This window comes from Bos mutus, chromosome 18, assembly GCF_027580195.1.
Source record: "Bos mutus isolate GX-2022 chromosome 18, NWIPB_WYAK_1.1, whole genome shotgun sequence".
Classification (NCBI taxonomy): domain Eukaryota; kingdom Metazoa; phylum Chordata; class Mammalia; order Artiodactyla; family Bovidae; genus Bos; species Bos mutus.
Window position 1 is genome coordinate 2924416 of NC_091634.1, and position 15161 is coordinate 2939576.

The 15161-nt window shown below is 53.4% G+C and overlaps 2 protein-coding genes across 4 annotated transcripts; both read left to right on the forward strand.

Moving 5' to 3' along the window:
• Window positions 1-1075: 1075 nt before the first annotated feature.
• Window positions 1076-7368, forward strand: LOC138991665 (sialic acid-binding Ig-like lectin 8). Of its 3 annotated transcripts, none has more exons than XM_070386782.1 (7): window positions 1076-1566; window positions 1768-2046; window positions 2276-2323; window positions 5459-5716; window positions 5945-6038; window positions 6308-6389; window positions 6909-7368. In XM_070386782.1, the coding sequence occupies exons 1-7, from the start codon at window positions 1131-1133 to the stop codon at window positions 7047-7049; spliced, it is 1338 nt and encodes a 445-aa protein (XP_070242883.1). In that variant the 5' UTR covers window positions 1076-1130; the 3' UTR covers window positions 7050-7368. The 3 variants fall into 3 exon arrangements, with proteins under 3 accessions (XP_070242883.1, XP_070242885.1, XP_070242884.1); XM_070386784.1 differs by having other exon boundaries at window positions 6707-7051; XM_070386783.1 differs by having other exon boundaries at window positions 6712-7051.
• Window positions 7369-10661: 3293 nt separating this feature from the next.
• Window positions 10662-14199, forward strand: LOC102285502 (sialic acid-binding Ig-like lectin 14). Its single transcript, XM_070388117.1, is given in 7 exon segments — window positions 10662-10698; window positions 10762-10928; window positions 10931-11147; window positions 11336-11614; window positions 13140-13397; window positions 13763-13898; window positions 14145-14199. Coding segments are annotated over 7 exon segments (1149 nt in total).
• The last annotated feature ends 962 nt before the right edge of the window (window positions 14200-15161 follow it).

Here is a 15161-nt window from a genome sequence, read left to right on the forward strand (position 1 = left end):
CTGATGCCCCACCCAGCTCCCTGCTGGCGGGTGAGGAGAAAGTCTTGGTGTGTCAAGTTCACCTTGCTCTCTCCTCTCAGGAGCATGCAGAGTACATCTCTGTGCTTTTCGAGGAATGCAGGAAAGGACAAATGAAGGTAATCTGTCTCCCCATATTTACAGGAAACATTACTAGAACTTATGGATTCAGAAAGTTTGAAACGAGATGTCAGAAGATACATGGTGCAAGTACTAAGCATGAGAAGCTGATGTCGTTATCCCAACATAAGATGGAGAAGGTTTTTTGCTCTTGTCGTTGGTTCGTTTGTTTTGTTTTAGCCGTGCTGTGCAGCTTGCAGGGATCTTAGTTTCCCAACCAGGGATTGAACCCTAGTCCTGGGCAGTGATAGTCCTAACCACTGGACCACCAAGGAATTCCCTGGGTGAGTTTTTGATGCCAAAGGCATTAAGAAGGAGCACTTCATAAAGAGCAAAGGTTTAATTCACTCTTCCCTTCAAATATAAAATTCTAAACATGTATGCATCTACAAATGGAGCCTCAAAATCCATATAACAAATATTCACCGAATTACAATTCCTCTTCACAGGGAGCTCCAAATGCTGGGACACTTACTGGCTCTCCACTGGACGGTGCTTCAAGGGTGTGTGACACTGAGGGAGGGTGCACAGTTGACCTCCTCGCCCCCCACCTCCCATGTTCTTAGGCCCCACCCTGGCTGGACCGATCTTCACAAACACCTACAAGCTGTGACTCAGGGGGTCTGGCCAGAAGGGACTCTGTCTTTTTGCAGAAAATGATCTCCGAGGGGAAGGGCATTGACAGGGAGGCGGGAGGTGGGGCTCTGGCCCAGCACGGGATGTGACTCTGTGCAAGTCTCTCACCTTCCTTGGCCCAGTGTCCCCAGGAGTGGACGTGAGGTGGTGGGTGGGTGGTGGATCCCTCAGGGCTCTTCCGCTGCCAGCGTTCTCTGGTGTGAAGTTCCTCCTCCAACAGAGGTTTCTTCTGACCTCACCCTCGTCTTCCTGCTGGTGCCTCCTCTAGATCTCGCAACTTCCACTTCCATTTCCTGCGAAATGAACCTTAAGAAAGAGGCTTGCCCTGAGGGAATCTGCCACCGCCGACTACAGACATGCTGCTACTGCCGCTGCTGGTGGCCCTGCTCTGGCGGAGGGAGGGAGCCGAGGGCCAGATGGGGCCTGGGGAGAATTACAAGCTGCAGGTGCCGGAGCTGGTGACGGTGGAGGAGGGCCTGTGTGTCCACGTGCCCTGCTCCTTCTCCTACCCCTGGGATGTCTGGGCCATCTTTACCTCAACTCTGGGCTACTGGTTTCGGGAAGGGGCTGCAACATCCAAGGATGCTCCTGTGGCCACAAACAACCCAGACAGAGAAGTACAGGAGGAGACCCAGGGACGATTCCATCTCCTTGGGGATACCCGGGCCTACAACTGCTCCTTGGAGATCAGAGATGCCAGGAGGAGGGACAATGGTTCATACTTTTTTCGGATGGAACGAGGAAGTGTGAAAAACAATTATATGTCTAACCAGCTCTCCTTGCATGTGACAGGTAAGGCGGGCTGTGGGGGGAGGTCCAGGAGAGGTCGCAGGGAGGGTTCCAGGGCAGGGCTGGGATGGGAGCCCCTCCTGGGAGGGCGTCTGGGGTAAAGTGGCAGCCCAGGGGGAGAGGCTGGACCGAAGCCTGAGGCTTCTCGGGGGCCACACCCCAAACCCTCCTCCTGATCCCCTGTCTCCCCCCTCCTCTCACCAGCCCTCACCCACACACCTGCCATCCTCATTTCGGGGACCCTGGTGTCCGGCCGCCCCGGGAACCTGACCTGCTCTGTGCCCTGGGCCTGTAAGCGGGGCACGCCCCCCATCTTCTCCTGGAAGGGGGCCACCGTCTCTTCCCAGGTTGTCACAACAGCCCTCTCATCGGTGCTCACCCTGACTCCCCGGCCCCAGGACCACGGCACCAAGCTCACCTGTCAGGTGACCTTGCCTGGAGCTGAAGTGACCACAGCGACGGTCGTCCGCCTCAACGTGTCCTGTGAGAGCTGGACCAGGACGCCCGGGTCCCTGATGGGGCCGGAGGGCAGAGGGGAAGGGGGCACCAGGGCCTCAGACACCGGGTTCTGGAATCCAGGCTGGGAGGGGGTCAGGAGGATGCCCGCCCCCACCCCCACCCTTTCCCCGTTTCTGCAGCTCCTGGGGACACTGGGCCCAGATCCACCAAGGCCTCGCCAGTGACGTGGATCCACCATGTCTCTCTGTCCCAGACCCTCCACAGAACTTGACTGTGACTGTCTTCCAAGGAAACAGCACAGGTAGGAAGGAGGTCCCCTCCTGGGCTGTCGGGAGCAAGGCTGCTTCCGGCTCAGGGCTGGGCTGGTCTCTGCTGGTCCCTGACTCACTCTGGACCCACCCCAGTGACCAGAGCCCCCTAGTGGGTGAACCCAGTGGTCCCTGCCCGTCCTCTGCCCCCATGGCCGCTGTGCCCAGCTGTCCCCACCTCCCCTCACTCCCCTGGGACTTGTTCACTTCCTCCTCCGCTCCCCAAGAGCAGGGCGACATCCACAGGGCAGAGCCCACCCTTCAAAGCCCCTCACCACCCACGACCTGACTCCTTCAGCTCTGCTGTTTATTTCCTCCCAATAGTTTTACATTTAAAAACATTTTTTATTTAAATAGTTTTACATTTAACATTTTATTTTTGGCTGCACTGGGTCTTCATTGCTGCACAGGCTTTTCTCTAGTTGTGGCAAGCAGGGGCTACACTCTGCTTTTGCTGTAGGGGTTCTCACTGCGGTGGCTTCTCTTGTTGCAGAGCACGGATTCTAGGTGTGCAGGCTGCAGTAGTTGCGGTGTGTGGGCTCAGTAGTTGTGGCTCCTGGGCTCTAGAGCACAGGCTCAGTAGTTGTAGCACACGGGCTTAGTTGCCCTGTAGCGTGTGGGATCCTCCCAGACCAGGTATCAAACTCATGTTTCCTGCATTGGTGGGTGGATTCTTTACTGCTGGACCACCAGGGGAGTCCTCTCCCAATAGTTTGTAATTTACGTCTATTTTGACAGGTTATGTATTGTTGTTCTGTCACTTAGTCATGTCCAACTCTTTGCAACCCTAAGAACTGCAGCACGCCAGGCTTCCCTGTCCTTCACTATCTCCTGGAGTTTTCGCAAACTCATGTCTATTGAGTCAGTGATGCCATCCAACCATCTCATCCTCTGTCGCCCCCTTCTCCTGCTGCCTTCAGTCATTCCCAGGTCTTTTCCATTGAGTCGGCTCTTCGCATCAGGTGGCAAAAGTATTGGAGCTTCAGCTTCAGCATCAGTCCTTCCAATGAATACTCAGTGTTGGTTTCCTTTAGGATTGACTGGTTTGATCTCCTTGCAGTCTAAAGGATTCTCAAGAGTCTTCTCCAGCACCACAGTTCGAAAGCATCAATTCTTCAGTGCTCAGCCTTCTTTATGGTCCAACTCTCACATCTGTTCATGACTCGTGGAGACACCATAGCTTTGACTATATGGACCTTTGTCAGCAAAGTGATGTCTCTGCTTTTTAATATGCTGTCTAGGTTTGTCATATGTATTTCACAGAATCAAAAATTCAAAATGTTCAGCAGAGTCTGTCTTCAGACACCCAGTCCCCTCGTGGGAAGTTACCTGTGTCCATGAACTGCTCTGAGCCTTGGTTTGCTTGCCTAAAGCATCTGAGGCATCCTTTGATAGCAGTAGTTCAGACATCCCTATTCTTCTTCAGGACTGTGGAATGCTCCAGTGCATAGATGAATTCTGAGTTCCTGTGCATCTATCAGTGGGAAATTGTGGTGTTCCTTTTATTCTACTAACCGAAACACTGCATGAGTTATCTTGTAACTATTGTAATATTCTTTTATATTCTTTCCATTATGCTTTATCATGGGATATTGAATATAGTGGGCTTCTCTGGTGGCTCAGATGGTAAAGAGTCCACCTGCAATGTGGAAGGCCTGGGTTCGATCCCTGGGTTGGGAAGATGCCCTGGAGGAGGGAATGCAAACCCACTCCAGTATTCTCGCCTAGAGAATCTCCATGGACAGAGGAACCTGGCAGGCTACAGTCCATGGGGTCACAAAGAGTCCAACATGACTGAGCGACTGAGCATACATACACAGTGATTTTCACAGTGCTTAGACGGACAGGCTACCCATTCCAGTATTCTTGGGCTTCCCTGGTGGCTCAGATGGTAAGGAATCTGCCTGCAATATGGGAGACCTGGGATCAATCCCTGGATTGGGAAGACCCCTGGAGGAGAGTATGGCAACCCACTCCAGTATTCTTGCCTGGAGAATCCCATGGAGAGAGGAACCTGGTTGGCTAATCCATAGAGTCGCAAAGAGTTGGACACGACTGAAGTGACTTAGCATGTGTGCATACCCGCAGCTACATTTATCAATCACATTTGCTTCTCCCACTTTGAGTTTAAAAAAACAAATGCCACTATTCGTCCTGTGGCCTCATTTCTGAAAGCCCCCCCACACCCACCCCAACCCCTTCCCTCCAGCCTTGCAAGTCTATGTGCTTTTCCCCGATATGCACAGGCCTTGGTCATCTTTGCAAGCTCTGTTCCTCCTTCCCTTAATGCCCTTCCAACCCTTCATCATCATCTTGCCGTCCCTGCTTTCCTTTTTACACTTGACTGCAGATGTTACCTTCTCCAGGACGCCCTCCTGGAGCTGACAGTAGCATTCACATTGCCATACCCAGGGGCTTGCCACCCAGAGTCACTGCCACCATAAGTAATATGTGGTGTTGTGAGCCCCTGTTCCTGGGCCCGAGTTCCTCACCAGACTGTTTCTAAGAGTGAGCCTCCTTGTTTAGTTCCTATCGCTAAGTCATGTCTTAAGTCTTTTGTGATCCCATGGACTTTAGCCCACCAGGCTCCACTGTCCATGGGATTCTCCAGGAAAGAATACTTGAGTGGGTTGCCATTTCCTCCTCCAGAGGATCTTCCCAACCCAGGGATTGAAACCGCATCTCCTGCACTGGCAGGCAGGTTCTTTACCACTGAGCCACCAGGGAAGCCTGAGCCTACTTGGAGACAGCTTGTTAAATCAGTAAATTGGTGTCAAGTGAAACCATGAATAAGGGATAAGAGTTTTCAGAGTCAATGTGGGTTCTAAATGAAGGGCATGTGGAATTAACGGCAGGGCTGACAGCACTTAGAGGTGTCCTGTGTAGGCCAAGAGCCTCCCTGTTTGCTTCGTGGGGACTGGATCCACCAGGCAGAGCCCATCAGCGCCGACTGAGCACACAGCGGTGCTGAGGGACCACGCTCACTCTGTCTCTCTGGATCCCTCTCACAGAGTCTGTGATTCTCCCAGTCACTGTCTGTGGGCTGCTCCCTCTCAGCCGGCTTCCAAGTATATCTTCCTCTTCCTCCCAGTCTCTGGGTCTCTGACTCTCGGTCTCCTTTTCTCTAGCATCCAAAGCCCAGGAGAACGGATCCTCTCTTTCAGTCTCGGAGGGCCAGTCCCTGCGCCTGGTCTGCGTCGTTGACAGCAACCCCCCCGCCAGGATCAGCTGGGCCCGGGGGAGCCTGACCCTCAGCGCCTCGCCGCCCAGCCACCCAGAGATGCTGGAGCTGCCGCGGGTGCTCACAGGAGACGAAGGGGAGTTCACCTGCCGAGCTCAGCACGCCCTCGGCTCCCAGCACGTCTCCCTGAGGCTCTCGCTGCAGAGTGGGTGTCCGGGGGCTGCCCGCGGAGGCCCACCCCCGCCCACAGGCAAACGAGTGCCCCCGACAACTGCTGGGAGGGCAGGTGGTGGGGTGGGGGGACGCGGGCACGTGGGGTCCTCCATCCGGTGAGTGAGGGGAGCCTGGAAGGCCAGGGACCGCAGTCCGCCTGGGAGCGGGAGGACAAGGCTGAGGACCAGCGGGTGACGCGGCTTCGTCCACTCTCCCGCAGGGCAGTCAGCGCGCCCGGCAGAGGCGGTCCTGGTAGCCATCTGGGAAGCGGCTGTCAAGACCCTGCTCCTCCTCCTCTGTCTCCTGGGCCTCCTGTGAGCACTGCCCCGGGAGAGGAGGCTGAGGGGAGGGGAGAGGCTGAGGGGAAGGAGGATGGGCAGGGGCACCTGAGGATTCCGCTTGGGGACCAGCTTCACACCCCGCCCCCCCAGCCCACTGTCAGGGATAGAGGTCCCTGCTGTGGGGCCAACCGCCCTGTCCCACCCCTCCTGTCCCTGAACCACGGCTGGGGGGCGGGGGGTGAGTCCGCATCCCGGTTGAATCCCAATCGGAAAAGACTGCAAGAGCCTGGTCTGTCCTGCAGAGTGAGGTGCTGCACAAGGACTTCAGCCAGGCCAGCAGGGGGCGTGTCAGAGGCAAAGGAAACCCCCCCTTTAACCCCTCAGGTGAGTGATGGGGCATCTCACCACCAACATCCCAGTGCACACCTCCGCTGGGATGGCTCCTGGGATTGCTACATTCGGGGCGGCCAAAACTCAGCTGCCATTTTCCTTCTCAAACCCGTTGCTCTACTGGGTTTCTTGTCCCGTCGATGACAGCCCCCATCTGAAGGCCAGAAGGGGATGGGGTGCAAGGTGGGTGAGGAGGGCGGGGTGAGAGGGCAAGGCGGGCCAGGGTGCTAGGTGAAATTGCCCGCCTTTAATCCCCGCCCCCTTCTATGGATCCAGCAAATTACTAAAGGCTCCCCGACTTTCCCCCTAAGCACAGCTCATCTTGAAGCCCATCTCCTCCCGGTCCTGACCCTGGTCCTTCCAGCAGCCTCATCTCTTCCCTGAGTCGCTGAACCCATGCATCTCCTGCTTCCTCTCGCTGGGAAGCATGGCCCTTGGGTCAGAGGACTCACCAGAGACGGTTCCCGTCCACTGCCCACACAGTCAGAGCAGCTCTGTTTCCTCCCCACCCAGGGGATGGAGCGGCCCACACCACAGGCTGGATTGGAAGTCCTGACGGGCTCTGCCCTGCTGACTCTCCACCCAGAGTTTCTGTCTGGGATGATGAAAACATTCTGGAAATGGACAGTGGTGATGGTTTCACTAACATGGTGATGTACTTACTGCCACTCAGGTGTAACACGTGGTTATTTAGTTGCTGAGTCATGTCCATTTTCTTCAAGGCCATGGATTGTAGCCCGCCAGGCTCCTCAGCCCATGGGTTTTCCCCAGGCAAGAATGCTGCAGTGGGTTGCCATGTCCTTCTCCAGGGGATCGTCCCCACCCAGAAACTGAACCTGAGTTTCCTGCTTGGCAGGCAGATTCTTTACCATTGAGCTACCTGGGAAGCCCTAAAGTGTACTGTATACAATGTTAAAAATGATTTTTATTTTATGAGTATTTTACTGAAATAAAGCAAAAGGAATGAGGAACACTTCCGTCTTCATGGTGCTGTCATTATGTGGACAAGAAGTTTTTAAAATATATTATGAATAAAATTAGAGCGCATCAGCTAATCACACATGTTTGGAGGAAAATCACACAAGGAAAGGTGCAGGATCTGAATGGCTGTTTAGCTCAGAATTAGCCAGAGAGGATCCAGGGCAGCAAAAAAGAGAAGTGACAAGACTGGTGGGTACTCCAGGCAGAAGGTGATGCTGCGATGGACCAAGGAGGTCGTGTAGACAGGGAGGGTATATTTGGATCTGTTGTGAAAGTCAAGCTAATTTCTTTTTTATTTTACCATGCTTATTTATTTATTTGCCCAGCCAGATCTTAGTTGCAGCATGTGGGATCTTCAGTGACAGCATGTGACTCTTAGTTACAGCCTGTGGGATCTAGTTCCCTGACTGGGGTATTGAGCCAGGCCTCCTGCCTAGGGAGCAGGGAGTCTTAGCCACTGGACCACCAGGGAAGTACCTGAAATTTTTTAGTGGAGGTAAATATTTTAGTGGTGGTAAGTGAGGGAAAAAGAGGAGTGAAGATGATGTTGAAATGTTTCTCCTGAACAACTGGGCAGGTGGAATTGTGTTATGTGGAGGGATTCAGGGGCTTCCCTGGTAGCTCAGTTGGTAAAAAAATCCACCTGCAATGCAGAAGACCCTGGCTCGATTCCTGGGTCGGGAAGATCCGCTGGAGAAGGGATAGGCTACCCATTCCAGTATTCTTGGACTTCCTTTGCGGCTCAGCTGGTAAAGAATCTGCCTGCAATGCGGGAGACCTGGGTTCGATCCCTGGGTTGGGAAGATCCCCTGGAGAAGGGGAAGGCTACCCACTCCAGTATTCTGGCCTGGAGAATTCCATGGACTGTATAAGACTTCAGAGAGTAGGGATTCGAAATGCAATGTTTTTTTTCTGAGAAGCCCCTTGATATGCACCTGTGATGCCAGGGAGTGAGCTGGACAGGAATGTCTGGAGATCAGGAGAGGGCTCCAAGACAGAGACCTTCAAATGTATAGTTAAGATAAGATGATCACAGATGAGATAAAAGGAAAAGGGGGTGTGGGTTGGTGGAATGATAAGGGAACAGTACTCCTCAAAAATTAAAAATGGAATGAACATCTGATTCATTAATTTTACTTCTGATATCCATCAAAGAGAACTGGGATCAGGGGCTCTCAGAGACATTTGCACATAGGTCTCAGAGATACTGCCATGTTCACAATAGCCAAGTGATGTAAGTGACCCAAGTGCCCATCAACAGTTGAACAGACAGACAAAATCATGGAATGTTACTCAGCCTGAAAAGCGAAGGAATTTCTGATACATGCTAGCACACGGATGAACTAAGGAAATTATGTAAGTTGGATAACCATATATGATTCCGCTTACACGAGGTACCTAATGTAGTCAAATTCCTAGAGATAGAAAATAAAACTGTGGTCGCCAGGAGATGTGAGGAAAAAGGAATCTGGATTTGGTATTTAGAGTTTCGACGTTTTCATCTTCAAAACAGTTATCTTTCTTTATCACTGGATTAAAAAATAAAACCATCAGTTCAATTCAATTGCTCAGTCATTTGAGCTCTTTGCAATCCCATGGACTGCAGCACACCAGGCTTCCCTGTCCATCATCAAGTCCCGGAGCTTGCTCAGACTCATGTCCATTGAGTCGGTGATGCCATCCAACCACCTCATCCTCTGTTGTCCCCTTCTCCTCCTGCCCTCAATTTTTCCCAGCATCAGGATCTCTTCCTGTGAGTCAGTTCTTTGCATCAGGTGGCCAAAGTATTGTAGCTTCAGCTTCAGCATCAGTCCTTCCAATGAATATTCAGGACTGATTTCCTTTACGATTGACTGGATTGATCTCTTTGAAGTACAAGGGACTCTCTACACCTCAACACGTTTTCTCTAACACCACAGTTCAAAAGCATGAATTCTTTGGTGCTCAGATTTCTTTATGGTCCAACTCTCACATCCATACATGACTACTGGAAAAACCATAGCTTTGACTAGATGGACCTTTGTCAGCAAAGTAATGTCTCTGCTATTTAATATGCTGTCTAGGTTGGCCATAGCTTTTCTTCCAAGGGTCAAGTGTCTTTTAATTTCATGGCTGCAGTCACCATCTGAATTAATTTTGGAGCCCAAGAAAACAAAGTCTCTCACTGTTCCCATTGTTTCCCCATCTATTTGCTGAGAAGTGATGGGACCAGATGCCATGATCTCAGTTTTTTGAATGTTGAGTTTTAAGTCAGCTTTTTCACTCTCCTCTTTCACTTTCATCAACAATCTCTTTAGTTCCTCTTCGATTTCTGCCATAAAGGTAGTGTCATCTGCATATTTGAGGTTATTGATATTTTTCCCAGCAATCTTGATTCCAGCTCGTGCTTCATCCAGCCTGGCATTTCGTTTGAATGATGTACTCTGCATAGAAGGTAAATAAGCAGGGTGACAATATACAGCCTTGATGTACTCCTTTCCCAATTCGGAACCAGTCCCTTTTTCCATTTCAGGTCCTAACTGTTGCTTGTTGACCTACATACAGATTTCTCAGAAGGCAGGTACTCATTAAAAAAAAAAAAACTTCCCAAAATGCTGCTGGGACACACAGCAATATCACCTGTGACACGTCTCAGAGCAGTGCTGTGTGTCGGGGGAGAAAGTGAGGGCCCCGGGTAGGGGGCATCTCTCCGGCCAGGACCAGGTGAATCGTATCCCTTCTGGTCTCCAGGTCACCACCCAGAGACGCTCACTGCTGGGGGGATGCGTGAATGGGTGGCTGGCTGCTGCCTTCACTCCACCCAGGAGCCCCTTCTTGTCTTCTGCTCCAGACACTCCCACAGACCGTAAAGAGCCCTGCATCTCACAGGAATGACCACCCAAGGGTCTCCGTGAGGCTGTGACTCTCCAGGTCAAGAGTGGAGTTGAGCAGCGCCCTGGTGTAGACAGCCGAGCTCAGATGGGAGAACCTTAGAAGGCCGCCTGAGTCCCAGCCCTCCGTGCCCTCACAGGTCTGAGCTCTGGTGCTGGAGGGACGAGCCCCAGATGGGGGTCAGGACAGGGGGCCCCTGCTTGTCTGCTCCTCTCTGGGCAGGTCTCCGGGGTCTCTGGGCCCAGGGGTGTCCTGTCTGCTGTGTGTGGAGGGGGAGGAGCTCCGGGAAGTTCCTCTTCTATGAACAGTTTCTTGCTCCTCCCCAGCTTCCCACGGGTCTCCCCGCATCCCTACCTCCCTCTCCCTTCCCTTCTCTTTTCACACAAGGACGCCCAGACACCCTCTGGCTCAGACATGCAGCCACTGCTGCTGCTGCCACCTCTGTGGGCGGGTGAGTGGACGGCGGGGCAGGGGTCGTGGGGCGGGGGCTCGGCTGATCCTCAATTCCCCGCAGGGTCCCTGGCTTATAATTCGAGATACTGGCTGGATGTGCAGCCGTCCGTGTCGGTGCAGGAGGGCTTGTGTATCCGCGTGCCCTGCTCCATCTACTATCCCAGGGAAGGCTGGAAAGACTCCGACGCAGCTCACGGCTACTGGTTCCTAGAAGGGGTGGATACCGATGGAGATCCGCGGTGGTGGCCACAAACAACCCAGCGCATGTAGTGCTCAGCGAGACCCAGGGCCGATTCCTCCTCCTTGGAGACCCCCGGACCAAAGACTGCTCCCTGGACATCAGAGAGGCCCAGAGGAGGGACACAGGAGTATACTTCTTTAGGTTGGAGAGAGGGCCTACTGTGAAATATAATTATAAATGGCATCTGCTCTCGGTCCATGTGACGGGTAAGGATGGGGCCAAGTGGAGGGCATACATACAGGGGTCCTGAGGGTCCCCAGGGCAGGGTGGGAGGGGAACCCTGTCTTCTCATCCTGGGAGGGACCCAGAGGTACAGGATGCTGGGGAACAACTGCTCTGAGGGGCACACAGGGGTCCCCCCTCCAGTCCTGGGTCTGCGTCTCCGCCTCTCCAGCTCTGACGGACACACCTGACATCCACGTCCAGGGGACCCTAGCATCCGGCCGCCCCACCAACCTCACCTGTGTGGTGCCATGGGCCTGTGAGAGGGGGACGCCCCCCACCTTCTCCTGGACCGGGGTCGCCCTCACCTCCCTGCACCCCGAGAGTCCCCACTCCTCAGTGCTCACCCTCACCCTGCAGCCCCAGGACCACGGCACCAACCTCACGTGTCTTGTGTCCTTCCCTGGAGCTGGTGTGAGCACATACGTGACCATCAGGCTCAATGTGTCCTGTGAGTGGGGAGCCAAGAGCCTGGGTCCTGGAGGATGCGGGGGAAGGAGATGAAGGGTCCTGGGTGGGATACTCAGGGACTCTTCTTGGAGACAAGCTGGGGTGAAGATGGAGACTTCTGCCTCACCCCTTACTCCTGACCCCCCATCACAATGCAGCAGGAGTTTTATTCCTTTCTCTTCCAGACGCCCTGCAGAACCTGGATATTCGGGTCTTCTGGGAAAACAGCACAGGTGTGAGATCCCTGGGCAGCATGGAGGTCAGATGGGGGGATGCTGTGAAGACTGAACAGAATCAGGCCCCTCACCACTCATCCCCTCTCGGCTCCTGCCTCTCCCCTCCCCTGTCCCCCACTCTGTCCCCTGGCAGGACTCTCTCTGGGCCACTGTGGACTCCTAGGTGACTATTTGCTGTCATTTCCCCTTGTTCCCTCTCTTCCCACCTCTCCTCACCCCTCACTTTCCCATGCCATCCTTTCCCTGATTCTCTGTCAGTTTCCTGACTGTGCCATCTCCACCTGCCAGGAGTCTGAATTCCCAAGCTGGGTACCAGGCTCCTGGTCTTCCCTCGTGGCTCAGATGGTAAAGAATCCACCTGCAATGCAGGAGACCCAGGTTCGATCCCTGGGTCAGGAAGATCCTCTGGAGAAGGGAATGGCTACCCACTCCAGTATTCTCACCTGGAGACTTCCATGGACAGAGGAGCCTGGCAGACTACCGTCCATGGAGTTTCAAAGAGTCAGACATGACTGGGTGACTAACACTAACTAACAGCAGGTTCCTGCCCATTTCTGCAGGAGGGCAAGGTCAAGTTCATTCACCCTGGAGTTTTCTAGCCTCCACACTGAAGCCCCTCACAAAGCTCTGTCCTGAGTGTCCTCCACTTCCCCTTGGTTGGGAGCCTCTGATCTGAGTAATCAGAGTCTACATCTCAGAAATTCCTTTAGACTGTGTCTCACCCAACCCTCCCCAAGACTTAGTTTGCAAGCTTGTCTTCTGAAAATGCCTCACGTCTTCCCCTTCTCCACCTCCATGACCACAGCCTCAGCTCAGGCCCGCATTCTCTCTCTCACCTGGACTTGGAGCAGCCTCCCCTCTGGCCTGTCAGCCTCTAGTCGTGCCTTGTCCAGCCTGCCATAACTGGGGCCACGAAGGGGTGTCTGCAGGCCCAGAGCTGACCCTCCTCCTTCCCTCCATCTCCCTTCTCCTTCATCACCTGTGTCAGGCCTGCATGTGGCCAGACCCACATGTGTCCATGCCCGGCACGTGGTCACACATCAGAGGCCACCTCCTTGGATATTATCTCCCAGGTTGAGATAACATCTTCTTCTAACATCCATCCCCCTGTCCTGGGTTCACTGAGTTGCCTCTCCTGCCCTTGCCCCTGACCTCCAGGGTGGGGGGGCCTTCACCCCTACTTGCCCTTGCCTGTGATGAAATCTCAGGGCCACTGTCCTATATCTGGGAGGACAGAGAGGGGAGAAGGGCCTCTCAGCCCTGCACTTCCTGCTCTCTCTGTCTTCCCAGTCCCCAAGATCCTGGGCAATGCCACCTCCCTGAGAGTCTGGGACGGCCAGTCCCTGCGCCTGGTCTGTGTCATCGACAGCAACCCCCCCGCCAATGTAAGCTGGTCCCGGGGAAGCCTGACCCTGAGCCCCTCCCAGCCTTTGGATCCTGGGGTCCTAGAGCTGCCCCGGGTGGTCTTAGGGGATGGAGGAGAGGTCACCCGCAGAGCTCAGCACCCGAGCGGCTCCAGCCTCGTGTCCTTAAACCTAGTTGTACTGGGTGAGTAGAAGCAATGATGCCCCTGTTCTCTATTTTTTGGCTGTGCTGGGTTTTCACTGCTGTGTAAGATCTTTCTCTGGTTGCTTTGCTTGGGCTTCTTATTGTGGTGGGTTCTCTAGTTGTGGAGCACAGGTTCTATGCGCGTGGGCTCAGTAGTTGTGGCACACGGGCTTAGTTGCTTTGCAGCAAGTGAGATCCTCCCGGACCAGGGATGGAATGGGTGTCCCCTGCATTGGCAGGTGGAGTCTTAACCACTGAACCACCAGGGACATCCAGATGCTTCTCTTTCAGAGCTGGGGCCGTAAGCGGGGCTAAGGTGTGAACTCACACCTCACCTCTACCTTCTTCCTCTCTTCCTCCTGTAGGTGTCTCCTCTTTCTGCCCCCAAGACTTTGGGGAGAATCAGGGCTCCTGGCCCCTGGTCCTCACCCTGCTTAGGGGCGCCCTGATGGGAGCTGGTTTCCTTCTTACCTGTGGCCTCAGCTGGATCTACTACAGCAGGTGAGAAGCACTTTCAAGGTGTCCCTGGATTTGAGGGAGGGGGAGAAGGGACACCTCCTGTGGCCTTCTGTCTTGTCCTTTCCAGAGCAAACCCTCCATGAAACTGACTCCAACACATCCGGTGAAGAAACCAACAAACCGACCTCTTATTTCTGATCTGTGTTTCGCTTACAGGTTCAGAAGGTCACGGGGGAGTAGGGTTAGGAGGTGTGAGTAAGCCTGGTCCTTCCTGGGGGTGCTCCAGAGGTCTGTGGACAAGGAGGTGCTAAAGGACCTGGCCCCAAGCCTTACCCAGGAATAACACCTCATCACATCTGGTCTCCAGGTGTCTTGCTGATAGTTCTACAGGAATGGTTGGGAGGGCAAGGAAGAAACAGATGTTCTTATTACAAAATTGGACTATGCCACACGTAATAGTTTTTCTTCTTGTGCTTACAAGAAGTGCTTACTTCCAATAGTGCTTACCTTGGAGTGGTTTGATATGCCCATAATGCGACCCGTAAAAACATGATGTGTGAAAGTGTTAGTTGCTCAGTCATGTCCAATTCTTTGCAATCGTATGGGCTGTAGCCCGCCAGGCTCCTCTGTCCATGGGATTTCCCAGGCAAGAATACTGGAGCGGGTAGCCATTCCCTCCTCCAGGGGATCTTCCCAATCCAAGGATCGAACCTGGGTCTCCTGCATTTGCAGGCGGGTTCTATACCAACTGAGCCACCAGTGAAGCCCCCTTGTTCCTGTTTTCTGATTTTTGGCCGTGAGGCAAGTGAGATCTCAGCTTACTGACCAGGGATCCAACCCACACCCTCTGCATTGGAAGGTGAACTCTTAACCACTAGCCCATGAAGGAAGTCCCAAAGGAGATTTTTTTTTAATTAGAAAATTTAACTATTATATGTTTAGGCATATATGAATAATTTCAGTTGCTCTTCATTATTTTATTGTAAAAACAACATGCCCTAAGGGGGCTTCCCAGGTGGCTCAGTGGTAAAGAATCCACCTACCAATGCAGGAGACACAAGAGGTGCAGGTTTGACCTCTGGGTTAGGCAGGTCCCCTGGAGAAGGGAATAGCAACCCACTGCAGTATTTTTGCCTGGAGAATCCAGTGGACAGAGGAGCCTGGCAGGCTACAGTCCATGGGGTCGCAAAGAGTTGGACACGATCGAGCCACTAACACTTTCACACAAGGAAAAACATAAGAGGCTTTTCCTGTGGAGAGAACATGGAAAATGGACCCACTGTGGCTAACAGGGACCCCAAATAA

What these genes read in the sequence shown, in the direction of transcription:
- LOC138991665 (XM_070386782.1), top strand. Translation starts at nt 1,131, where the DNA reads ATGCTGCTACTGCCGCTGCTGGTGGCCCTGCTCTGGCGGAGGGAGGGA. An exon ending in GCTCTCCTTGCATGTGACAG is followed by an intron (nt 1,567 to 1,767) that starts GTAAGGCGGGCT and finishes TCCTCTCACCAG; the next exon opens with CCCTCACCCACACACCTGCC. An exon ending in CTCTGTCTCCTGGGCCTCCT is followed by an intron (nt 6,039 to 6,307) that starts GTGAGCACTGCC and finishes TCTGTCCTGCAG; the next exon opens with AGTGAGGTGCTGCACAAGGA.